Source organism: Pipistrellus kuhlii, unplaced genomic scaffold (assembly GCF_014108245.1).
Source record: "Pipistrellus kuhlii isolate mPipKuh1 unplaced genomic scaffold, mPipKuh1.p scaffold_m20_p_15, whole genome shotgun sequence".
NCBI classification, from domain to species: Eukaryota; Metazoa; Chordata; class Mammalia; order Chiroptera; family Vespertilionidae; genus Pipistrellus; species Pipistrellus kuhlii.
The window spans coordinates 45,726,563-45,753,153 of record NW_023425460.1 but is presented as its reverse complement, the minus strand read 5'-3'; the positions used below and the strand labels follow the sequence as shown (position 1 = coordinate 45,753,153).

The following is a 26,591-nucleotide window of genomic DNA, read 5'->3' as shown; positions in this document are numbered from 1 at the left end:
CAGGTGATTACATATGTGACTCAGCCCTTGTTCATCAACCTTTTGATAAAACTCTTGTAATTATGACGTGGTGGAATTGGCTTCCAGCAGGCCACATCAGTCATTCCAACCAGTGAGTCACAGCCTCAGGAGGGGTGTGCACACACGTGTTGTGTGCATGTGTATGTGTGTGCTGGGCGGGTCTGGCCTAAAGGCAAGAGTGGGCTGGTGCTTTTAGCAAAGACTGTGCCAGACAGGCCATCCGGAGCATGATGGGAAGCAGGGAGACGTTCCATTTCCTGAGAGCTTCAGGGCAGGGGGCTCCTCACCTGGAACCGCAGGCTGACAGTCCAGACCCAGAGCGAGTGGGGTGCACTGCCTGCAACCTGCCCTCAGCCTTAGCCTGGGATGGTTATCTAATCCCCCCCCCCCCCCCCACCCACACACACACCCCTCCCCGTGTGAAGTGTAGGATGCGCCCTGCACTGTGCCTGTTTTGTCATCCAGACCCACAACCTTGGCTGGCTACACTCTGGAAATACTGTGCTTATGAAGGTGGGAAAGTGGGCTCATTTATTTCCGTGAGATTTGTGGTCAGAATTAAACCCGAAAGGGTTGTTTTTAAATTTATCTTTATTGTTGAAAGTATTACAGATATCCTTTTTCCCCCCATTGACACCCTCCACCCCACCCCCGCACACACTGCCATGTCCATGGGTTAGGCATTTATGCACCTAAGTTACTTGGTTAATTTTCTTCCCACCCATCCCCACCTTCCCTGAGATTACTGTTCCATGCTGCTATGTCCCTGGATCTGTTTTGCTCAATGGTTCATTGTAATCTTTTAGATTCCACATGAGTAAGATCATGTGGTACTTGATTTTCTAAATTGGCTTATTTTACTTGGCATAATACTCTCCAGGTCCCTCCATTGTGTCTCAAAGGGTAAAAAGATCCTTTTTTTTTTTTTACAGCTGCATAGTATTCCATGGTGTAAATGTACCAGCTTTTTTTTTTTTTTTTTACCTACTTGTCTGTTGATGGGCATTTGGGCTGTTTCCAGATCTTAGCTATTGTAAATTGTGCTATGAACATAGGGGTACATACATTCTTTCTGATTGGTGTTTTGGGTTTCTTAGGATGTATTCCTACAAGTGGGATCACTGGGTCAAGTAGCAGTCCCATGTTTAATTTTTTGTTAATTACTGTTTTCCTCATCAATCAGTATATTCCATTCCCAAGGCACACAGCTAATTGAAACTTTCTATATGCGAGCTCATGAACCACCTAATCAAAGAAAAGTCCTGTTATTATTTTCCATTTTCTTGAACGTGGCCTCTCTGAATTCACATTTATGACTCACACCTTCCAGTCAAGCCCCTTTCTGATGAGGCCCGACACTGTCCTTTCTTATTTTTTTCTCTTTATTTATTTAAAACATATTTTTATTGATTTCAGTCAGGAAGGGAGAGGGAGAGATTGAAACATCAATGATGAGAATCATTGATCAACTGCTTCCTGCATGCCACCTTCTGAGGATGGAGCCTGCAACCTGGACATGTGCCCTTGACAGGAATTGAACCCGGGACCCTTCAATCCACAGGCCGATGCTCTGTCCGCTGAGCCAAACCAGCTAGGGCTGTCCTTTCTGCTTGCACGATGTCCCTCCTCTTCCAGGCCCCCTCCTCTGCCTTCCCTCCCTTAGGGCCTGAACTCCGCCCACCACCGCACCATGGCAGCGCCAAAAGCATGACGGAGACAGACGCCTCAATTAATTAACAAAAGTTTATTTTTATAAGAACCTGGCTCCACGCCAGACACAGAGGACAGGAGGGCACAGACAGCCACCTCGTCTTCCATCCTCGCCTCAGCCTGGCAAGGCTGGGGAATTGTGGGGGCGTCCACACAGGTGACTGGACAGATGTGCTATTTTCTGACTAGAGAACACAGAGGGACAGGAGGACACAGAGGGACATAAAAACAGAGATGCCAGCAGTTAGATGCAGGTCTAGGCCTGAAACGGAAGGAAGTCTGGGCTGGACATGCAACTGGGAGGTATGGCCTCCACTGAGAGCTGGGCCCCTGGGGAGGGGCCCTGGTGCCTGCCGCCCTCAGAAATGGCCTTGCGTTTGGGGCTCATGTTGCTTCCTGTCCCCGGTGGGTGCAGGGCACCCAGTAGGCCGACAGGTGCAGCCAGAAAAAGCACAGATGGGACCAGGGCCAGCAGAAGCTCAGAAAACTGTAACCTTTTCTGCTGATGTGAGACTCTCAGGTCTGCTCGGCTCGGTCGTTTTGTCTAGGAGCCTGACACCAGAGCTAAGAGGGTGTTGGCACTGAGAACGAGCCCCTGGCCGACGGGAGGGTGGACGGGGCCTTCTCAGATGAGCGCAGTCGATTTAAGCAAATATGAAAAAGGCACGCCACCGGTCAGCCCCTCAATGTCCTCTGACTCCTGAACCCGAAGGGGGGGGGGGTCCACAGGCTGTCCTCAGGGTCACGTTCATTCCCTGAGTGACTGGAGTCCCGGACCAGCCTGTCCTGTGCAGACAGCCCTGGCGCAGGGACTACAGCCTCGCACTGTGAGGACAGACCTGTGAGCACCGGGATTCTGCACTGTCCCTTCCTCTCGCCTCCCGAGGGCCCTGCCTTTGGGGTCCTGAGGGAACACAGACAAACACAGAAGCATTTACAACGCAAGTGCTGAGCCCAGGAGCGTGCTGATCCGGACGCCGGTTCCAGGGCTGCATTGGCAAAGCTGGAGAGGACAGCTTGGCTCAAACTCCCCTCCTACCCACCCCACCCACCCCCCGCCTCAAATTGCTATTTCTGGGGACCCAGGAGTCCCTCTTTCATAACTCCTCGCAGGGTTTTTGAATAGACTATGGAGAATCAGAAAAATTTTAAAAGCTTTCTTCCCTTAAGCACCCGGAGAGCATTATTTACAGAACCCACGTTTAAATTCACAGCAGACATTGTTCTAGAACTTATCACTAAACTACATTCCTACCCTCCACCCCCCACCCCCCACCCCAACATCTGAGCTAAACATCTTCACGGCCCCGGCGACTGCGGGTCCTTATCTTCTTGACGGCCAGGTCGTCGTCTTCCTGTTTGGGAAGAAAATGCAACTGGAGTCACTTAACGCGAGGACTTCTGTACCCAGCCCGGCTCTACTCTAAGTCTTCCCCCCACCCCGTGACCCTTTCCAGAGGTTGGAGACGAGTTTTAAAATCCAGGGTTGGGGGCAAAATGCAGGTTTGCAGCAGTGAGTAGGGGAAACAAGGCGCACGCTTGCATTATCAGTGATTATTGTATTATTTTCCATAAAACAACTGTGAATGGATCCGTTTCTGAGTCTCTGCTGACATCAGCTGTTCTGTGTCTGTTCCCTCGTGACTCTAAGGGGCAGGGCATTGGATGCCATCCTGGATGTGGGTGGACCCGTAACAGGGCCTTTGCAGCGGGCTCCAGACCCGACAGCCTCTGGTCAAGCAGGAGGTTCCCGCTGACACCGCCTGGTCTCTACCTGCATCCTGGGAAGCAGATGTGTCCCCCTCAGAGAAGGGGGGCCTCTCAGCCTGTTCTTTGAACCCAGCAAATTGGAGGACTCCCTGGAGCAATGGTCTGCAAACTCATTCGTCAACAGAGCCAAATATCAACAGGACAACGATTGAAATTTGAGAGCCACATTTTTTAAACATCAACTTCTTCTAACCCCATTCCTTCAACATAGACTCGGCCAGGCCGTGGTATTTTGTGGAAGAGCCACACTCAAGGGGCCAAAGAGCCGCAGGTGGCTCTCGAGCTGCAGTTTGCCGACCATGGCCCCAGAGGAATGCTGACCGGGTGCAGTCCTGCTTGGTGGGTTTAATCCAGTGCGGACAGCTCTCGGCCTGAGACTGAAGGCCGTGGGCACTCACCGTCCATTAACTTAGGTGGCGCCTGCCCTCCCTACTGACCGGGACTCCTGAGAGGAGAGGTGCCTTGGGGACACACCCACGTGGTCATTCTAGCTTTCCAAAGGAACCCCTGGGGGACCACACAGGGCCCCCTCTGGGCCTTGGTGAGTCCCTGAACTCGGGAACGTGGAGACCACCGGTGATGTCAGCGCCAGGTGTGCAGGGAGCCGTGGGAGGCACTAGCCGGATAAGGTCCCACTCCTGACCCAGGACTTCAGAACGTGAATTCGCTGCGGACACAGGAACTCCAGGACGGACAGCACTGACCACGGTCACAGAGACAGACGCTGCTTTGCGCCCGCGCTTCTGTGCTGTGGGCCTGGGAGCCTGCGATCGCAGCAGCATGTGCATCTGCTTTTGCTGCAGGAGCTTTCTATGCTCGTTCAAAAGTGAAACAGTGCCCCGGCCGGCATGGCTCATGCTTAGAGCACCAGGCTGCTCACGGAAGGGTTGTGGGTTCGATTCCAGGTAAGGGCATGGACCTGGGCTGCAGGTTCTATCCTCGCCCTGGCTGGGGCACGTGCTGGAGGTAACCAATCAATGTTGCCTCTCTCACAACAATGTTTCTCTCTCTCCTCCAACTCTTTCCACTCTGAAAAATCAATGGAAAAAACATCCTCGAGGGAGGATTAAAAACAACAACAACAAAAAGAAAACTATTAAAAAATAGTAATAAAGTAAAATCGTTTAAAAAGTGAAACGGTAAACGACTTGCCTGCCTCGCCTCTCCCGCAGGCCTCTTGGCGCTCCGCGTGGCTCTCGGTTTGGGCTGACTCTCCGCAGTGTCCCCGGCGGGAGGGACCGTCACCTTCCTGGCCCTCCGCTGTGTGAGGCCTGCAGGCCGGGCTCCTTCCTTCTCTTCCTGAGCCTTCCCGGGGGCCTCCTCACGGGTCTCCCCGGCTTTCTCCCCGGCCACGCTGGGCTCGGGCGCCCTCCCCCGTCTCCGGGGCCGCGGGCACGCTCTCCTCTCACGGACCTCGTCCCCAGGCACAGAGCTCCCGGCTCCATCCTCTGGGCTGTGACTCTTCGCCTCCGGGGAGGCGGGCGCGGGCTTCCTCCCGCTCCTCTTGGTCTTCCCCGCTCCTGCTGTTCCCGGAACGCCGGGTGTCTGCTCAGCGCTGCTGGTTTTAGCTGCGAGTCTGGAACGCAGGGACACTTCCTAAAAAGACACCCACAAAATGCCGGGAACGGGTGATGCCAATCTGAAAATCCAACATGGAGAAAAAACCCCAAACTGAACACAGAGGGAAACTCATCTGAACGTTTTACACGGTTCACCTTCTATTGATAAAATGCAGTCACCTAAGACAGCCACTTCTCCTTGGAGAAGTCACCGCCTCTAACAGACCACGATAAGGGATCGGTGTGAACCTCCTCACAGTGAAATGCATGTGAAGTCTGGGACAAGCATCACAGGGCATCCCAGGAAGACGCCCCTGACTGGGGCAGTGAGTGAGCTCCGGCTTCACGAACTGCCAGCCCAGAGCCGGGAGACCAGCTCCTGACGTTCCCTCCCTCCGCTCCCCGGGGAGTGAGTGCTCTGCTGAAAACAGGGACATTCCACTGAGGACGCCCCTTCCCAGACAGGGTTCTGATTGGTTAGGCCTCATGCTCCTGGCTGCGGGTTCTGAACAGGCTATTCCCTTCTCTCTACACCCCTTTTTGTTTTCTTAATATATTTTATTGATTTTTTTACAGAGAGGAAGGGAGAGGGATAGAGAGTTAGAAACATCAGTGAGAAACATTGACCAGCTGCCTCCTGCACACCCCCTAAGGGGGATGTACATGCCCTTGACCGGGAATTGAACCCGGGACCCTTGAGTCCGCAGGCCGATGCTCTATCCACTGAGCCAAACCGGTCAGGGCTCTCTCTCTACTCTTTGAGGATGAACACAACTCATTCAGTTCCTGAGAAAATCATGTCAAAACCTCCAGTGGTCATTTTAGCTGTTTCTCCCAAATCAGCCTGGTCTCTCTAGAGAAGCCCAAAGGATTCTGGGCTGGGCACGCAGTGACTCAGCACGGAGGGCAGACCCCTTTGGGAAGGAGCACCCACATCAGTTCAGGTTCCTTACGATCTACCAATGATGCGGGGATGGAGAACGCCCCCCACCCCCCACCCCACCCCGGAGCGCCCACCAATCACAGTGCAGCCCATCCTCACCTTGCCAGGGGAGGTGGCCACCGGCGCTCTCCTGCCCCTCGTCTTCGTTCCCAGGTCCTCGCCGGGCACGTCTTCCGTGCCGTCTGCCACAGCTCCCCGCCTCCTCTTCACGCCCAGGGGTTCCGGCGGCTCACGCCTCTGCTGGGGAGCCGTCCGCTGCCGCTTTGGGGGTGGCTTCTCCTCCACTGGGTCCTGTGCTCGTGCGCTGGTGCGCAGTCCCCTCGTTCTGGTGGGACTTCCATCTTCACGCTTCCTCCTGGGGGCCAGGGGAACGCTGCCCCCCCTTGGGGGCGTTACGGGGTCTCTGCGGCCCGCCTGGCCTTCCACGGGCTTCACGTCCGGGGCCCAGAGGACTCTTCTGGGTTTGGCAGGTTTGTTCTCAGTTCCTGCGTCTGGCTCCTCGTCTTGAACGGGGCTTTGCGGGAGTGGTTGGCGGCGGGCTGGGCCTTCCGGGGGCTGGGCCCTTCCCTTCCGTGATCTCGGCTGGCGTCTGCCGCCCGCCGTGTCTGCCGCAGGACCAGGTTCCTGCCTTGGAGACTCCTTGAACACTGTGATGTCGGCGGGTCGTCTGCGGGACCGCGTGGCTTTCCCTGACGTCCGGGGTGCGGAGAGCTCTTCCTCCACGTCCGCCTTCCCGGGCGGCGCCCTGAGCTGCCTCTGCCTGCGCGCTGGCAGGACTGCCTCTGGCTGTGGAGACTTGGAGGGCACTTCAGTGGTTTGGACAGCAGTCTCTGGTTCGTCTTTGAGGCCGGCCAGGTCTTCTGGGGGCTGGGCCTTTTCTTTACGCGCCCGTGGCCTCCTCTTGTTTCCAGTTGCATTTTCTGCAGGATCCGATTTCTCTTCTGGAATTTCCTCCAACAGTTTGGTATCTTCAGCAGCAGCCTCTGGAGCTCTGTGGGACCTCGTGGCTCTCGCCGATGTCCGTGTGGGCTTCTTGGGAGCCGAGAGCTCTTCCTCTTCGTCCGCCTTCCTGGGCGGCGCCCTGACCTGCCTCTTCCTGCGCGCTGGCAGGACTGCTTCTGCCTGTGGAGCTTCGGAGGGCATTTCGGTGGTTTGGACAAGAGTCTCCGGTTCTTCTGTGTGACATGATGAGTGGAGGGGCTCTTTGAGGCCGGCCAGGTCTTCTGGGGGCTGGGCCTTTTCCTTACGCGTCCGTGGCCTCCTCTTGCCTCCAGTTACATTTTCTGCAAGATCCGATTTCTCTTCTGGAATTTCCTCCAACAATTTGGTATCTTCAGCAGCAGCCTCTGGAGCTCTGTGGGACGTTGTGGCTCTCGCTGATGTCCGTGTGGACTTCCTGGGTGCGGAGAGCTCTTCCTCCATATCCACCTTCCTGGGAGGCGCCCTGACCTGCCTCTTCCTGCGCGCTGGCAGGACTGCCTCTGGCTGTGGAGATCTGGAGGGCACTTCAGTGGTTTGGACAACAGTCTCTGGTTCGTCTTTGAGGCCGGCCAGGTCTTCCATGGGTTGGGCCTTTTCCTTACGTGTTCTCGGCCTCCTCTTGCTTCCAGTTACATTTTCTGCAGGATCTGATTTCTCTTCTGCCATCTCCCCCAACACTTTGGTATCTTCATCAGCAGCCTCTGGAGCTCCGTGGGACCTTGTGGTTTTCCCCAGCGTGCGTGTGGGCCTTCTGAGTGCCGGGAGCTCATCTTCTACAACCACTCTGCCTTGAGGTGCCTTCACACGTCTGTTTCTGCCTGGTAGCATGATGACTGGTTCTGGGTTTTGAGATTTGCAAGGTATTTTGGTGGTTTTGTCATCGGCCGATGATTCCATGATGTGATCTGGTGTTTGGAAGAGCTCCTTGAAACCAACCAAGTCTTCTATGGGTTGAACCTTTCTCTTGGGTGTTCTTGACCTCCTCCTGCTCCCAATTATATTTTCTGCTGAGTCTGGTTTCTGTTCTGGAGCTTCCTTAAATGCTGCGATACCTTTATCATCACCTTCTGGTTCTCTGTGGGAGTGTGTGGTTTCCCCCGGTGTTGGCTTCCTAAGAGCTGAGAGCTCTTCCTCCACATCCATTTTCCCCACAGGGGTCCTGAGTCGTCTTGTTGTGCTTGTGGGAGTGCTGACTAGTTCTGGTTGTGGAGAGTTACAGGGTGTTTTGGTTTTGTCATCAGTCATTGGTTCTACTGTGTGATCTGGTGTTTGGAAGAGCTCTTTGAAGCCAGCCAGGTCTTCTATGGGTTGGACCTTCCTCCTGGGTGTTCTTGACCTCCTTCTGCTTCCAGTTACATTTTCTGCTGAGTCTGGTTTCTGTCCTGGAGTTTCCTTAAATGCTGTGATACCTTTATCATCACCTTCTGGTTCTCTGTGGGAGTGTGTGGTTTCCCCTGGTCTCGGTGTTGGCTTCCTGAGAGCTGAGAGAGCTTCCTGCACGTCCGCTTTCCCCAGAGGTGTCCTGGAACGTCTCTTTGAGCTGGTTGGTGTGCTGACTGGTTCTGACTTTGGAGATTTGCATGATGTTTTAATTATTTTATCATCAGTCGCTGTTCCTATGATATGATTTGGTGTTTGGAAGAGCTCTTTGAAGCCAACCAAGTCTTCTATGGGTTGGACCTTTCTGCTGGGTGTTCTTGACCTCCTCCTGCTTCCAGTTACATTTTCTGCTGAGTCTGGTTTCTGTTCTGGAGTTTCCTTAAATGCTGCGATATCTTTATCATCACCTTCTGGTTCTCTGTGGGAGTGTGTGGTTTCCCCCGGTGTTGTCTTCCTGAGAGCTGAGAGCTCTTCCTCTATGTCTACTTTCCCCAGCGGTGTCCTGGAACGTCTCTTTGTGCTGATTGGTGTGCTGATCAGTTCTGATTTTGGAGATTTGCATGATGTTTTGATTATTTTATCATCAGCCGCTGTTCCTATGATATGATTTGGTGTTTGGAAGAGCTCTTTGAAGCCAACCAAGTCTTCTATGGGTTGGACCTTCCTCCTGGGTGTTCTTGACCTCCTCCTGCTTCCAGTTACATTTTCTGCTGAGTCCAGTTCCTGGTTTAGAATTTCCTCAAAGAACTTGGCACTTTTATCATCACTTTCTGGTGCCCTGTGTGCATGTGTGCTTTCCCCCGGTCTCGGTGTTGGCTTCCTGAGAGCTGAGAGTGCTTCCTGCACGTCCACTTTCCCCAGAGATGTCCTGGAACGTCTCTTTGAGCTGGCTGGTGTGCTGACTGGTTCTGACTTTGGAGATTTGAACGATGTTTTAGTTTTTTTATCGTCAGTCACTGTTCCTAGGATGTGATTTGGTGTTTGGAAGAGCTCTTTGAAGCCAGCCAGGTCTTCCATGGGTTGGACCTTCCTCCTGGGTGTTCTCGATCTCCTCCTGCTCCCAGTTGCATATTTTGCAGAATCCAGTTTCTGTTCTGGAGTTTCCTTAAAGAATTCGGCACTTTCATCCTCCATGTCCACTTTCCCCACAGGTGTCCTGAAACGTCTCTTCGTGCTGGTGGGCGTGCTGAGTGGTTCTGGTTTTGGAGATTTGGAGGGTGTTTTGCTGGTTTTGTCCTCAGCCAATGATTCCATCGTATGATCTGGTGTTTGGAAAAGCTCTCTGAAGCCAACCAAGTCTTCAATGGGTTGAACCTTCCCAATGGGTGTTCTTGACCTTCTGCTCCCATTTATATTGCCTGTCGAGTCCAGTTTCTGCTTTGGAGTTTCTTTAACTGCTTTGATATCTTTATTATCATTTATTGGTGCTCGACATGAATATGTGGTTTCCCCCGGCCTTGGTGTTGGCTTCCTGAGTGCTGAGAGCTCTTCCTCCACGTCGACTCTCCCCACAGGTGACCTGAAACGTCTCTTGGTGCTGGTTGGTGTCCTGCCTGGTTCTGGTTGTGGAGATTTGCTGGGTGTTTTGGTGGTTTTGTCATGAGTCACTGTTTCCACAATGTGACCTGGTGTTTGGAAGAGCTCTCTGAAGCCCGTCATGTCTTCTATGGGTTGGGCCTTCCTCCTGGGTGTTCTCGACCTCCTCCTGCTTCCAGTTACATTTTCTGATGAGTCCAATTTCTGGTCTGGAGCTTCCTTAAATTCTTTCATGCTTTTGGCACCACCTGCTGGTTCTTTTTGTGTATCTGCTATGTCCCCTGGGGTTCGTGTGGGCTTCCTGAGGTCTGAGAGATCTTCTACATTCGCTCTCTGGGAAGGAGTCTTGATGCGCGTGTTCACCCTGGTGGGTGTGCTGACCGGTGCTGGGGATGTGCAGTGCATCAATAAGGTTTTGGTTTCCGTACCCACTGCTTCCTCAGCGCCGCTTGGGTTTTGGAGGAAACTGAGGCTGCCCCCCAGGTCTTCCTTACATTCTGTCTCTTGCCATCTCTGGATGGGGATCAGGCCTGCTCTTGGTGTGCATTTCAGCTCTGATGATCTTCTTGATCTCCTCCCAGTGATCGGTTTTTCAGAATTTTCTCTTGGTTCATTGTTTTTATTACATGTTCCAAAGGATCTTTCCCTTTCCTTCATCTCTCCCTCTGGTAGCTGTGTTTGTACTGATGATTTTCTCAGGCATCTTCCCAAGATGTTCTGAACAGTGTCGACTTCTTTGTCATCCTTTCCACATTCTGCACTTGTCACCTGTATATTTCTGAGCTCCACGGACCTCCTGAATTTGTTTGTACTGGATGCTGCCTTCGGAAGCTCTGTCTCCAATCGTGGGGTTTTCATATTTCCATTTACTGTAACACACTGTTGTGTAAAGGCTGGGCTTGAAGACTGTTTATCCCATAGTTCTTCTCGTGCATTCAGATCCTTTTCTCCTATAATGAAAAAAAAAGCACAAAAAATACATTTTCCTCATTGTGTTATAACCGATCTGGTATTTTATCCTCATGAAGTATTGTGTAAGAGGCAATAATCACCCTCCTTTCCACTTTACTAATAATATGAATCTGCTTATGTGGCTATACACTTGTCTGACATATGAACCATGTACATTTAAGAATAAGGGCATTTGCCGGGACCGGTTTAGCTCAATGGATAGAGCGTCGGCTTGGGACTGAAGGGACCCGGGTTCGATTCCGGTCAAGGGCATGTACCTTGGTTGCGGGCATATCCCCAGTAGGGGGTGTGCAAGAGGCAACTGATCGATGACTCTCTCTCATCGATGTTTCTAACTCTCTATCTCTCTCCCTTCCTCTATGTACAAAATCAATAAAAAAATATATTTAAGAATAAGGGCATTTGGTGCTATACAGTGGGCTCATACATAGGTGGTGGTTAGAATCCACAGGGATTAGATCAAGGACAAAAAAGCAGGGTCTCCTAAAGGCTGCCACGCCATGTCTCAGTGACCTGTTTTCTTTAAACATGAGAAACAGCTATTTCCTTTCCTCTTCTTCTTCTTCTTCTTCTTCTTCTTCTTCGTTTTTTTAAATATATTTTATTGATGTTTTACAGAGAGGAAGAGAGAGGGATAGAGAGTTAGAAACACTGACGAGAGATGAATCATCGATCAGCTGCCTCTTGCACACCCCCTACTGGGGATGTGTCTGCAACCAAGGTACATGCCCTTTACCGGAATCGAACCCGGGACCCTTGAGTCCGCAGGCCGACGCTCTATCCACTGAGCCAAACCGGTTTCGGCAAGCTATTTCCTTTCTGAACCACCAATGCAATAATATGGCTTATACATTCACTGATTGTCCACATTAAATTAGAAACATCTACTCTTATCCTATGGGAAGCATGTTCAATGTAGCAATTAGCTCACTCTAAAACACAACGTGGTTTCAAACAAGAGTAAGACAGACTCACAGTTCCCATCTCACACTCACACTCGGACAACTTGCAATCATTTTGAGTTTGAGTAATTTACATATAAGTATGATGAGAGAGATTATACTTTTCTGCTTCTCGGCCTCTTTACTTATAATAAAGAAGACAAAAGTCCTCACAGGTAGTTTGCTTATTAAAGGAAATAATCCTTCTCACTCAAGTCACTGAATGCCAGTGCAGGTTCAACCGCTGATAGGGATTTTCCCTAAAAGCAATAGAACAAAGAAGTTGGAAACAGTATTTTATCACGAGTACCGATTGTAGAGAAATAATGTAGTGTCTGTTACAAAACACAACACCCCCATCTACAGTTCTATTGAAGACATCAAAAGAGTTAGGGGAAAAATAGTAAACCCACCAAACTTTTCTGGGGTGCACAGCAGAGGTTTGTCTTCTGAATTAAGTACTTGAAACTTTTTCCCAAGCGAGTCCTCGGAATTTGAAAAAGTGGTGGGACCTAGGTTCATTGTTTGTGGCTTCTCTTTTGCTGGAGTCTTGAACATTTCAGTTAACCCTGTTACGTGGAAATAGTGGGGAAAAACAACGAACAGATCACTCTTATATGCAAACAACCATGCCAGTCACAGCATACAACCGAGGAATCACACCTTAGAATCCTGGGAGAGGGTCTTGGGTGAAGGAGCTACATTAGGAATAATAGACTCATTCTGTTAAAAGAGGGCAATGATGGGACGTTCACATCTTAGAGGTGCTCCCTCGTCTTTGTCTTTCCTTTGGAAAGAAAAACAAGCAAAGGAAGTTGTCTCAGTCTCCTGACGTTGTGCCCAGTTATGGGCACTGGCCGCAGGCTGGAGGCCCCCCTCACGGCACCAGAGACCCAGTGTCCTTGTGCCGTCTGAGGTCATGCAGCTCTGGATACTAAGTACAAAGGAAACGTCCCCCAATTTTAAAAACGACGTAGCACTGCCCATTTTTAGTACTGTCAAGTAGTAGCATCCCCATCTTTTCAGAGGACAGCTCTTCTACGGCACTACCTGCCCTGAAATAAATAAAAGAGCCCACCTAACATCTAACTTTAGATGGCTAAAGTCTCATCTCCCTCCGCTGGTCCAGCGTGGTGGCATGAAACCTTAGCCCTGGGTCTGGCCATGGTTCATATCTACTACAATCATAAGGATTCTTCTAATGAGAACGGCAACATTGGCTCAACATTATTCATGTCTAAAGAAAACTTCTTCCCAGTCCTTTGATTCGTGAAACAGGTTAAGCTACATGAAAACTCTTGGAGAAACTCTTGAAGCAAAACACTGCTCACACCCATTGCTCCAGCTCTGAGGAAACTGCTTCGCACCAGTGCAGGGCAGGGGCGCTCATCAGAGCAAGCCGCCTTCTCCCCGGAGAGCAGCTTCCGGCGTGCTTACACCCGTGCTGCTCTCGGAGGTGCACGTGTGCATCCACCCTGCATGCCTGCCTCACGAAGGACACGTGATCCCCCGAGTGCCGGGGCCCCGTCACTGTTCCCGAGGCAGCTTTCTCGGCCTGGACCGTCCTGACGGGATTGTTTGGTCTCCTGTCGCCCTCTCTGCAGACAGACACCCAACCACGTCCTCCCAGAGCGGAGGGCTGTGGGTAAAAGAGCCAGGCCTACGATCTTACCTGAAAGGTCTTCATTGAAGTCGATTTTTTTGTTGATCACGAAGTTGTTCAGCATCCTGTAGGGCCGAGCAGGCGCGCTGACCTTTTCGATGTGAGCTCTCCCGATCACGATGGTGCAGGGAGAGGCGGCGTGGCCAGTGCTGAACTCGTTGTGAACGCTGGCCAGAGGCTTCTGGAAAACGGGCAAGAGCACGCACCGTGTCAGAGCGCGGCCACACGGAAGGTGCCGGATGCACGGTGGGTAGCAGCCACGCACCATGGACACAAACCTTTGGGGTGTTAACTCTCCTCTGCCGTTTGCTCGGCGGTCTTGGGGGACCAGGTCTTGGGGGACCATGTCTCACAACTTTAGTTTGTGTTTGCTTGGCGCTAAGCTTCACCACATCTGCCCACGACCTCGACACTGGCGGAAAGAAACGGGGGTGAAACTTCCCAGCACTGGCGGCAGTGGTGAGAAAACTCACCCCGAAACACGCGCGTTCCCGCAACACTCACCCATCAGGTTGGCTTCCGAGGCCCCGCTCCGCCGCCGGGAGTGAATGGTCTGCAGGATTCCGCGCTGGCTCCGGTCCACGGAGGCCCTCCTGGCGGGCCCGCTGCTGCTCCGCCTGCCTCCCCGCTTAGGGGCATCTGTGTGATGTGGAGATTTGCTGCCACTTGAGGCAGGTGGCTTGGGGGACCGCCGGCGAGCATCATTTATACGTGGAGACGTGTTCGTAGGACTGTTTTGCGTGGCCACCTCCGAACGGATTCCTGAAGGTTCCCCCTTTTCCGATGGCTGTTCCTGGTGAGATGGAAGCGCTCCCGTTAGCTTGCTATGAACGCTGCACCGCTTTAACCGCTGTGATGACTGAGGGAGCCGCGCCCAGGAAAAACTGACGCTGTTTCCAAGTACAGGACCCCACCCCCCCAAAACCAAAAGCATAAACACACCTAGTGCTCATAGGAAAGTCTCTGTGCTGCTCCCAAATTCTTGAATAATTTTAATAAAACTGGATTTGAATAGACACCGTTTAAATCTTGAAGCACCAAAACATGGCACCCACTGTCAAGTGCAAGGTAGGGGAGAAAAGCAGCAGACAAGCCTTCCCTGGGGTGTTTCAGGAGGAAAGATGGAGGGAACCTCCGGAGGAGGGCTGAGGGCTCTGCCTGAATCCCGGCGAAGGCACCAGGGGGTGTGCGGCCCCTGTGGTCTCTCTGCCGGGAAGGAGGCTGCTCTACAGGGAGCCAGTGTAAAACGGGGAGGACACACACACACACACACAGCAGGTGCCTTAGCCCGGCCTCTGTGATGAAGGTGAGTTGATTACAGTTCTAAGCAGCTGATGGTGAGAATCGCAGTGTGTTGCCACCTAAGATTTCCCTTTCGGCTTATGCGTCTAAAGAAAAAACAGCCACCCTGTGGTCATGGGTCCTGATGGCCCTGGACTTTTCTCACCAGAGTTGTCATGGTGACCCCAGCGTGGTCCTCTGTGCACCTGTGCGTGGCCACCTCCCAGCCGTGGGTAGGAACCAAGTGCTCGTTTTCAACACTGCGGTGAATAAGCTCATTTGGACTTTTCATTTTTACGTTATATTAGAAGGAAAAGGTTTAATTGTAATTCTACTCGTGGGAGTGCTAGGAAAGAGGAGGTCCCCGGACGTGAGCATCATGCAGGAGGGCGAGTGCTGGCTGCGGAACGTACCTTGATGATTTTCTTCAGGACGGGAGGCGTGTGGGCTACCAGAGAGCGTCTTTTCATCGGGGTCTCTCCCCTTTTGAGAGGGGTATTAGGAGGTAAGTTTTCATCAAATAGTTCAGGTCTCAGATGACCCCCGAAGGAGACCCGCCTTCTCTTTAAGGGCTTCCCCTCAGTCTTACCTAAAGGAATGAAGACAAACGGGAAAGGGGATGAAAAGACCATCCTAGTACTTGTGCCTTGTTTCCAATTGATCTTAAAGTCAGACCAACGATTCCTGATGCCGAAATACTTCACTCTCTGGTGGTGCCGGGAAAGCTAAAGGTGCTTCTAGAGCTCACGACAGATCAGGGCCAAACTGTCAAAACGCCTGGCCCATCTGGACGGTACCAAGATGTTCTTTAAGATGCTGAACCCGCCGAAGCCGGTTTGGCTCAGTGGTAGAGCGTCGGTTTGCGAACTGGGGGTCCCGGGTTCGATTCCGGTCAGGGGCATGTACGTTGGTTGCAGGCACATCCCCGGTAGGGGGTGTGCAGGAGGCAGCTGGTCGATATTTCTCTCTCATCAACGTTTCTAGCTCTCTATCCCTCTCTCCTCCTCTCTGTAAAAAATCAATAAAATATATTATATAAAAAAAAAAAAAATACACTGAACCCCTGCATGGACACAGCTCCTAAGGGGATCAGCCTGACACAGGGGGTGCTCCCTGCAGAGCTGGACTGATGGAGGTGGCTGCTTTAGCAGTGACCTGAGAAAACGTTCCCAAAAGACACCTGCGTGGGCCTCACTGGGGACCTGCACTCTGAGTAGAACAAGCTGGGGAAGTTCTGCAGGGGGCTCCCCCAGGCAATCCTGGGGCCCCACCCACTGTCATTTTAGAAAGGCGGTGTCACCAACTACTCACACCCAGACACCGACAGGTAACCTAGGTACGTGCGCACGCTGGGGGAAAATGAACTTAAAGTGAAATGAACTTACTGAGGGCATCGCCAATGTTGCTGACATCCACGGCACTGAGGCCCGGGGCCCCGCCGGGAGCCTTCTGCTCCGTGGGGACCGGCAGCGGGGAGGGCAGGGCTTGCTTTGGGAAGTCTGTTCCTGCAGGGAGAACGCCGGCCGTGGGAGACAGGCTCCTTCTCCTCTTCCGGGAAGAGACCTTTTCTGCTGGATTGCCGAGGTCGCCAGCGCCTGTGCCGTTCGTGGGTGTTTGCTGTCTGGCTGAGAGCCTCCGGGGAGCAGACGCGGCCCTGTCTGCCCAGAGGTCTTCCCCACGGGCGACACTCACAGGTCCACCCCCACGGGTGACACTCACAGGTCCACCCCCACGGGTGACACTCACAGGTCCACCCCCACGGGCGACACTCACAGGTCCACCCCCACGGGTGACACTCAGCTCCCCACTGCGGAGCTTCTGGGAGGAATTCTGCTGTGAGCAGGGGATGGGGGCCTTGGCCTTGGGCGTCTCTGTGGGGGGCATGCTGGGATTCGGGGTGGCCTCTGGAGTCTGAGCCAGTCCTTCGCCCGCTCTCTCTGCCTCCGCCTGGCTGCTCCGACCAGACCTCCGCCTGGCCTTGGGGGAGACCCGGGGCTGAGTCGCACTTTCGGATTCTGATGCACCCTGGCCCCGGGATCCAGATTTTCTGCGATTCTGTGGAACAGCCTCTTTCTCTGGTTTCACGTCCAACTCTTCCTTCATAGACTCGTAGAGCTTCCGGAACGGAGACTCGTTCTCTCCGTCCTTCTCCGGATCCTGCCCTCCATTCCAGCTCGCAGCGGTCACACGGGAACCCACTCCGAACCCCCCAGCAAGGGACCCCGCCGCGTTTCCGTGGAGATCTCCGGGGGGCTCCGAGGAACCAGCATCGGCTGTGCCTTTGGTAGCGGGGCCTTCTGAGCCGCGAGAGGAGGTGCAGGTCGCCCCGACGTGCTCTCTGCCCTCCAGGGGCCCTCCTGAGTCTCCCTCTTCAGTGACTTGTGAGCGGGCAGCACCGAGGACTTGAACTTTACCATCTTGACAGCGAAATATGAAATAAGAAACAAGTTCCAATATTCTCAACGGTTAACGTGTGCAGTTTGCAAACCTCACAACTGTTTCAAACTGTCTCATAACCTAACTCTTCACTTAGCCTACACCAGTGGTCGGCAAACTCATCAGTCCACAGAGCCAAATATCAACAGGACAACGATTGACATTTCTTTGGAGAGCCACATTTTTTAAACTTAAACTTCTTCTAACGCCACTTCTTCAACATGGACTCGCCCAGGCCGTGGTATTTAGTGGAAGAGCCACACTCAAGGGGCCAAAGAGCAGCATGTGGCTTGCGAGCCGTAGTTTGCCGACCCGCTGGACTACATGTTACTGAGTGTCCCAAATGTGCAATACAGTATTCTGATACTACATATTACATCAGATCTAATATTATGATCTCATCCAAATAAGTAAATCACATCAGTGTCCTATAACAAATCTGAGATAAAATGCTATTATTCTACTGAGAACTCAGCAGACAACTGAGCAAGACAATTTATCTGCACATGGCTTCTCCCCTAAGCCCCCCAGCACTGGGGAAGAACGGTAGCTCGGGATCTGCCTGAGCCTGGACCTAGGACCTGTGTGACGTTGGTGGCCGCTCCTAGCCACTATGCTGTGGAGCACTGACCTGGCAGATCCGGAAGGAATGAAACACTACTTACCGGGGATGGAAGAGAAGCTAGACCTTGAGACCCGTCTCGGAGATTTCTGTGAATTGGTAAAGAATGAACATCAATTTAGTACCTATTGGGACAGTCAAGTTCATTAAAACATCCTATCTATCGCTGATCGGCTTTGCCTAATGATTCTTATCGGACTTTGAGAGGCTGAGAGAAGAGCCCGAGACCCGCAGGTGCTGATGCTCCGAACACAGTATTTCTTAGCTGATTTAAAAAATACGGCCGAGGGGCGCGCGTGCTCCCAGACCGTGGGCGAGCACACCCTCCTGCAGGAGGAGACCTTTGCCTTGCCGCCTGGCTCCCCAGTGCGCTTGGTGCTCTACCGGGAGCCCTGGTTTGGGGGGCTCGCACTACTTCTAACAGTGCTTAGTTCAACCGAGTCAGCTGGAAGGCCTGGTTGGCTTGATTCCCCATTCAGGAAGCGAGCAGCTTCCCGTCCAGTAAATAGAATCTCAGAGGAGCTGTGGAAAACGGAGGCTTTGGCAATAGGCGTGGAGAGGTTATTAGTAAAGGAGAAGGAAGGACTGCTTCAGGCAAGATCACCTTGCCTTAGAGAAGGGAGCCTCACTAGGCAGACTGGTGTGGAACAGGAAGTTGCAGAGTGACTGGGCTACAGTTTTACTCCTGGGAGAGGTTGAAACTGCGGTTACAGACAGTCACGTGCCCGTGAACCTGGGGAGTCCATCTCGAGGCAGTTTTGTTTTCAGTTCTCTTACACACACCTGCACGGGGCAGCCTACTGCACAGCGAGGCCATAGGGAACAGCCTGTGAGTTCTAGGCAACAAACCTGCACAACAGGCTACTGTGCTGAATACCGCAGGCCCCTGCAATGCAGTGGAGCAAGTATTTATGAAAAGGGATACTAATAATGGGGCGTGCACGATAACCATTGGTACACCCATATGGTGCACTGACCCTGAACAGAGCTTACAGGACTGGAGATTGTTGTGAAGGCATCAGTGATTGGTGAGTGAATATGCAGGCCTAGGACGTACTGTACACAACTGTACACTTTATACCACTCTACATTTAGGCCATGAAATTTATAAAAAACACATTCAATCAAGCACAGGAAGAAAACAATTGTTTCTCTCTAAAAAAAAAAAAAATTCAATAGAAACATCCTTAGAAGATGAGGATTAAAAAAAAGTAATGTAGGTTCACCTTGTTTTAATACCTTGGGTACACTCTCCTGCTATAACTGGTTAGTCACCTCCCTTGTGAGGAAACTATTCATCAATGTGCATATAAATGACTTCTGTCTTCATGCAAAAGAATCAGAGCCCCAAGTTTGATACCACCCAACCCTGATCACCTGTTCACATCTTTGTCCTGGAAATTCAGTTGACTTGCTTCCGTCTGGATGACTGTCATTTTCATACCTGAAGTGCATAGAACGACAGACACATATTCAGATTACTGATCGGCAGCCTGAGTATCTGACTAGTATCCAAGGAATAAGGAGGAAACTTCAAGATGTTACCCTATTCCTGGAAAAAAATTTAGAGTGGATCGCCTCAAGTTTCTTTCAGGACTGGAGTCTGAGGTTGGGCACCCGGATTATTTCTGAACGCTGACCAGCCTGTGATTCGCGATCAGCCTGTGATTCGCGATCAGCAATCCTTGAGTACTTGCTATGTGCGAACCACTGCAGTGGAACAGAATCGGTGTGTGCTAGTTTACGTTCATGGAAACCAACCAATGGCTTGGAAGCCTAACCAGGAAGCCAGGGGCGGCCACTGCCTGAACCACTGTGACGTCACTTCCTGCAGAGACTAGAGCTATGCATTACCCTGAAAACACTCTGATCCCGCCAGCCCCCACGTATCCCATCTGTGTCTGAACAGCGGCGGGCACGCTGCATGAAGATGAGGGATATGCAGCAAGAGGCATAGTGGTCCTCACAAAAACTCAGGTACCGCATCACAGCACAGCCACCTAAAAGGCAGACAGAACCTGGGTACCAGGGAAAAGGGCCTGATTCAAACTTAGATGCCACCTGAGCACAATGGGGAGCAGCGAGGATTCTGGGATGGTTTCTCAGGGAGCAGAGCTCCGGATCGGGTCCCTCTTCCTAAGAACCGTTTGGACTCTCTGCCGGAGGTAGCCAGTGTTCTCCAATAATGTGAACTCCAACAGCAGCTCCTTTGGGGGAAATAATTCTGGCCTCGGTTTCACATCAAAGACCTCCTACCTGGAGCTCTCGTTAACAACGAAGCAAATTCACAACAAGCACACGAAAAGAAGTGCCCGGATGGGGGGGAGGCACAACGACAGCACCGGTATTTAACGCAGGCCATAACGAAGGCAGAGCTCCGCTCAGCAAAATGGGTGAAAAGTGACACAACTACACATCTCTTTAAGAGACACAACTCCCATTCAAAGGCACAAATAGGAAGCCAGGAAAAGGGCAGGAAAGATACACCTGCAAACAGCAACTGGAAGAGGGCTGGAGAGGCCACGCCAACTCGGAAAAAATAGACAGACATTGTTCTCAGAGACCAAGCGCGAGTTATAATGATTTAGGGCCGATAAAAAACAAACAAACAAAACCCCCACAACAAAACTGATTATAACAAACGTGCCCCTAACAGCTGGTTCCAAGAGACCAAGGATCCTGAAAAGTTCGAAGTATGTGATAATAAAAAAGTCGTATGCAGTCTAATCAAAAGCTCTACTGCCGAAACCGGTTTGGCTCAGTGGTAGAGTGTTGGTCTGAGGACTGAAGGGTCCCGGGTTCAATTCCGGTCAGGGGCATGTACGTTGGTTGCAGGCACATCCCCAGTAGGGGGTGTGCAGGGGGCAGCTGGTCGATGTTTCTCTCTCATCGACGTTTCTGGCTCTCTCTCTCTCTCTCCCTTCCTTTCTGTAAAAAATCAATAAAATATATTAAAAAAAAAAAAAAAAAAAAAGCTCTACTAAAGACACAGAACACGTCTACATGATGCCTAATAGAGCCTAGTCCACCAGATCATTCTGAACTGAAACACGGAGAGCAGAGCCGCCAAGCACAGAAAGGAAACTGCCAAGAGCTGGAAAACAAACACCCTCAATGTGTGACTTAACTCGCCTGTGTCAGTAACTAAGAATCGGGGTGGTGGTGGGGCGGGAGGGAGGGATGACAGTGATTCTAGAATCTGAACCAAATGCGCACAAACCACAGACAGAACACTGCACCCAGCAGCTGTCAACACACCTTTCCAACACAGATCAGTAAGAGCTAATCCTATGGAATCATAAAGCAAACCCTGATGCATTTCAAACATGAAGTTACTCCACCGTCCATCCAGAGCGAACAGGTTGTGTGGGTAACTGTATGTATTATCTCAGGGATACTCATGAGGACATCCATGCTCTGAATGCCTGCACTGTGAGAGAAGAAATCAGTTACAAATATGTCCGTCATTATTACAAATGGATGGAGTTTAATAAACAGACAAAACCACAGTGGTCAGGGATGCAGGCTCACGCAGTAAAACCCCAGACTTGCATGCCATCGGAAAGTGTGGTCAGAGAAATGAGTAGTGATTAGAAGTTGCGTGAAGGAAGCTTCAGACATCTAAGTAAGCGGTAGGTGGTGGTTAGTTTGCTGGGGCTTCTATAACAAAATACCGCTCACTGGGTGGCTTAAACAGTTTGTCTCACTGTTCTGGAGGCTGGAAGTCCCATGTCAAGGTGCCAGCAGGGTTGGTTTCCTCTGGGGCTTGCTCCTCGCCTTGCTATGGTTTCCCTTTGCCACCTGTGCACACGGTTTCCCTCTGAGCAGCTGCCCCCTGGTTCTCTGTGTGTGTCCTCATGTCCTCATGCTTTAAGGACACCAGTCAGACTGGATTAGGGCCTATTCTAAAGGCTGCATTTTAAAAATATATATTTTATTGATTTTTCACAGAGAGGAAGGGAGAGGGATAGAGAGCTACAAACATTGATGAGAGAGACACATCGACCAGCTGCCTCCTACATACCCCCCCACCGAGGATGTGCCCGCAACCAATGTACATGCCCTTGACCCGAATCGAACCTGGGACCTTTCAGTCCGCAGACAGACGCTCTATCCACTGAGCCAAACCGGTTTCAGCTAAAGGCTGCATTTTAACATAATCACCTTTTCAAAGCCCTGCCTCACTGCTCTCAGGTCCTGGGGCGAGGACTTTGACACTTAAATTTGCGGGAGGGGGAGGGCATTCAGCCCAAAACGTGTAACGATCACAGGGCTGTTCACGCCCGTCTTGTTTTGTTTGAATATCTTTAATTTAAAACAATAAACTAAAAACCGTTTGCAATGTCTCAACACTTCCGGTAAAGTGAAACTCCCGTGGGACCAGGCCACCCCTCCTCAGCAGCATCCTGGGCTCTCAAATCCCTGAACGGGAGGACATCGGCCGCACAGGCCCCCGTGATTTCCGGTTAGGAGTCAGTGTGGAGAAGGTCCATCTCAGTGGACATTCGCCCACCCTGAGGAGAGCCCCAGAGGGTCTGCGAGGCGGGTCCCTGGGGCACACTGACCTGAAGGAGCGGTCAATGACGGTGATCACATCCCCGTGCCTGAGCTGCACAGGCCCGTCGATGGCACACCCGTTCACCTGGGTTGGGTTTGCGGCACTGAAGTTAAACAAGACTGCCTGAAAGTAGAAAGGGGGGGAAGGTGGAACACACGGGGAACACGTGCTGCGAAGGCTTCTTAAAACTGACCCCCACGCCCACTAACCTTCTGGTCACGGACTTCAATTTTGCAGTGCTGTTTGGACACGACAGGAAGCTGGATACGGATGTCACACTCAATACCCCTTGGTCAGAAAGAAGGAAGACTTCTTTAGGTTGTTGCGTTTAAAAAATCACATCAATGTAATTCAAAATAAAATAGCATTTGACTACGTTTGGTCTTTAAATGTAATTACACACACACACACACACACACACACACACACACACACACACACCCGTATTTTTCGGACCATAAGACGCACCAGTTTTTAGAGAAGGGAAATGAAGAAAAAAAGATTCTGAAACAAATAGTGTCCTAAAATATTTTATGTGCATTAAAACCCAACATCACAGTCATAAACACATGTAATCAACCCTGTAAAGTAAACAGCAGCATTTAGAACCATTTTAGAGCCGGGCAAGCACACAGAGACCACACAGAGCCGGGCAAGTAAAAAAACTTTTTTTTAAAAGTATATGTGTAGGCTATATTTGGACCATAAGATGCAGGGACTTCCCCCCCCCCACTTCTGGGGGGAAAAAAGTGCGTCTTATGGTCCGAAAAATACGTGTGTGTGTGTGTGTGTGTGTGTGTGTGTGTGTGTGTGTGTGTGTGTATACCTAAGCTTGACCAGTAGCTATGACACTCACTGACCACCAGGGGGAAGATGCTCAGTGCACAGGCATGGAAACATGGAACAGACTGATGAAACTCAAAGGGAAGGGGGAGGGCGGGAAGAAATTAACCAAAGATATATGCATACTAGAAGTCCAGTGAGGTCCCTCAGCCTGGCCTGCAGGAATCAAAACAAAACTGGCAGTCCAACCTCCCCTCAGGGGTCCCAGGTTGCAAGAGGGTGCAACCTGGGACCCTCTACTAAAGAAATAATAAACTGGGTAAACCTCAATGATCTCTAGATTTTGCAAATAACAGATATTATATAAGCAACTATCTTAAATCATTAAAAATTAGAGTAAAGATAAAGACAATTACACTAGAAAACATGACAATATAAAGTTGATTTGCCTTTTACTAAGATATCTATGCTTAAAGGACCCAACTAAAGCAGTGTTTTTCAACCTTTTTTGGGCAAAGGCACACTTGTTTCATGAAAAAAATCACGAGGCACACCACCATTAGAAAATGTTAAATTTAACTCTGTGCCTATATTGACTATATATAAAGTAATTCTCTTGAATAGGAATCAAATAAACACAAAGAAAGTATTTTATAATTACTTTATTATGAAATATTAAGTAAACAAAATAGTGAAAAATTATAAAATTCTTGTCTTGTCTGCACCTACGGCACACCAGGCAACATCTCGCGGCACACTAGTGTGCCGTGGAACAGCGGTTGAAAAACGCTGAACTAAAGGAATATTTTACATCAGTTTGGAGAATGAACATTACTTTTAATACTGCGCTTTTTTTTTTTTCTTTCCCCAACAAAAAGGTTTATGTCCACTTAAGGTTAAATCATCACCAAAAGTGCTGTATTTTACCCCAACACCTCTCTGTGCCTGTTTCTTTACAGACAAAACCAGGATTACATTAGCACCGGTATCACGGTGTTCTTTAGAGGATAAAATGAGTTATGCACATCAGCATTTGCCCGGCACACAGTAAATGCTATTACTTGTGAGCTTCTGACTGTTGTTTTAAAGCTATACTGCTTTTATTGACAGATGCACAAGTCTATCACTAAAAATACTAACCTGCAAGCAACATCAACAACAACAAAAACCATTCTCTAGATTTGACTTGTCTTTTCACAAAAAGCTAACGCCGGCAGGAAGCACAGAGACAGACTTCTCAACCCACAGAAACCCAGCAGAGGCCCTCAGTGAGGTCCGCTGGGGATCCCCGTTACCATCCGGGGGGTTTTATGAGTTTGAACAACTCTAGACTCTCACCTCTGTTCTCAGCTTGAACCTCTGGAGTCTAAGATCTCTCTTCCCACCCACGTCCTTTCTAAATGGCAAAATCCTGCCTACAAACGTTAACCGTTGCTGTATAATTACCACAATTACTGCCATTCAACGCCAACATGTTTTTAAACCTTTTTTTTCTCTTTCCAAAAGAAGCTATGAAAAGTGAACGGCTACTTTAAGTCAAAGAAGGTAGTTTGACCTTTTAGGTGAGAGAATATTCCAGGAAGAGAGACTCTCTCATGAGGACTGAGAAGTCTTTGACAGGAGGCTAGTGTCGGATCACCTTAGCCTAGCCCGGTGGTCGGCAAACTCATCAGTCAGCAGAGCCAAATAGCAGTAGTACAACGATTGACATTTCTTCGGAGAGCCACATTTTTTAAACTTAAACTTCTTCTAACGCCACTTCTTCAACACAGACTCGCCCAGGCCGTGGTATTTTGTGGAAGAGCCGCACTCAAGGGCCCACAGAGCCGCATGTGGCTCGAGAGCCGCAGTTTGCTGACCACAGGCCTAGGGGCTCTTAACCTGGGGCTGCTGACCTTTTAGGCCACAGAAGGCTTCCTGGCGGGGACTGGAGGGTGCAGGCCGGGCGGGTGGCAGCATCAGGACCTCTGCTCACTGATGCATGAGCCTCCCACCGGGTGACACAGGAAGGCAACCAGAGACGCTCTCAAAACACCTCCCAGTTCATTTCCCCACCGAGACCAGCAAGCCCCACAGGGACCTCCTTCCTTCCCCTGCTCAGCGGCGGCCCCAGGTTGCTCAGATGGACGCAGCTGTCTTCTAAAGAGGCGAATGGGGCACTGCAACCACCTATGCTTTTCTCTAAGTCGTGCGCCAAATCAATTTTAATATGCATGCTCGCCTGAATCACCAACTAAAATATAAACGTTGTCTGACATTCCGTTTGGTAACGAGCCCACTCCCTGGGGTGGACAGTGCACAGGGAGTCCCCGGCCAGGTGACAGCGGGGAGCCGGGGCCGGGCCATTCACTGGTGAGGATATTGGGGTCTTTCACCCCAAACTGCCCCCGCGGGCGCAGGGCGCAGGCTCACCTCCCGAACAAGCAGGTGCTCAGGCTCAGGGGGAAGTGCGCGCCGTCCAGCCCGCTCCTTCTGATGGTCACCAGGCGGCCCGTCGGACCCATTTTCTAAGGAGAATTGGAGGCCGAGCCGCACGGGAAGGTCAGGCGGAAGCGAACGTAACCAGCAACTCCTCCGGCAGGACACGCGCTGGATAAAACAGACACACAACACGCGGGATGGCGGGAGGGTGTGCTGCTCCGAAAGCAACGAGCCAAGCGGTCCCTGTGAGGCACCGAATGGGGTTCCCTGTTCAACTCACCGGGGCCCTGTGCCAGGCCCCCACCTTATCTGACAGCTGGGAGCCCGGCCGGGCCCGGGCTGCCCCCCGACCCCCGGCGCCCTCCTGCAAGCATCGCCCCGGACCCGCGGCCAGGACGCCCTCCAGGGTCCCGTCCCCTGCGATTCCCTCCAAGACCCCGTGGCCGAGCCGGGCCCAGGCCGCGCTCCCGGGCGGTCCCCGCACAGCCCGAGGGGTCCCCGCGGCTCCCGTCCGCGCCCCGGGCACAGCCCGAGGGGTCAGCGCAGCGCCGGCCCCGCCCCTCGCACTGCCCAGCGGGGAGTCCGCGGCTCCGGCCCCCGCCCCCGCCCCGCGGCGCCCACACTCACCGGCGAATCGCTGCCCCGCCGCCCGGCGTCCTCGGCTCCTCGGGGCGCAGCCCCGGTCCGCGCGGTAGGAGCCCGCCCCGAGTCCACTCGCGCCCACCGCCCGCCCCGCGCTACAGGGTCGGGGCCTCGGCCCGCGGGCGCGCGCCCCCCTCCGCTACCGCCGCCGCCGCCGCCCGCTCCCCGCCGTCGCCCTCCCCGGTGCCCGGAGCCCGCCCAGCCGCGTCCGCAAGCCGCACGGCGTCCGTGGCGCAGGCGCGGAAAGCCTCCCGCCCCGTCTCCGGATTCAAACGAAAACAGAGATTCAAATTTGGCGCAAAACGCTGCGATTGGACGCGGCGGAGCGGCGCCCAACCAATGGGAAGGGGCTATGGGCCCGGGACGGTGCCA

At 51.8% G+C, this 26,591-nt stretch overlaps 1 protein-coding gene across 1 annotated transcript; it reads right to left on the bottom strand.

The window, feature by feature from the left end:
* Positions 1 to 1,746: 1,746 nt before the first annotated feature.
* Positions 1,747 to 26,103, bottom strand: MKI67 (marker of proliferation Ki-67). Its single transcript, XM_045582189.1, has 16 exons — positions 25,858 to 26,103; positions 25,569 to 25,745; positions 22,583 to 22,661; positions 22,381 to 22,496; positions 19,193 to 19,259; positions 17,859 to 17,904; positions 16,143 to 17,174; positions 15,171 to 15,346; positions 13,981 to 14,269; positions 13,755 to 13,888; positions 13,486 to 13,657; positions 12,227 to 12,382; positions 9,821 to 10,850; positions 6,103 to 8,443; positions 4,654 to 5,097; positions 1,747 to 3,086 (listed from the first exon to the last, which is right to left on the bottom strand). Exons 2-16 carry the CDS (start codon positions 25,658 to 25,660, stop codon positions 3,021 to 3,023), a joined length of 6,240 nt encoding a protein of 2,079 aa, XP_045438145.1. The 5' UTR covers positions 25,661 to 25,745; positions 25,858 to 26,103; the 3' UTR covers positions 1,747 to 3,020.
* Positions 26,104 to 26,591: the final 488 nt, after the last annotated feature.

What these genes read in the sequence shown, in the direction of transcription:
- MKI67 (XM_045582189.1), bottom strand. Translation starts at nt 25,660, where the DNA reads ATGGGTCCGACGGGCCGCCTGGTGACCATCAGAAGGAGCGGGCTGGAC. An exon ending in AGCACCTGCTTGTTCGGGAG is followed by an intron (nt 22,662 to 25,568) that starts GTGAGCCTGCGC and finishes TTTCTGACCAAG; the next exon opens with GGGTATTGAGTGTGACATCC. An exon ending in CAGGACAAAGATGTGAACAG is followed by an intron (nt 17,905 to 19,192) that starts GTGATCAGGGTT and finishes ACCAATTCACAG; the next exon opens with AAATCTCCGAGACGGGTCTC.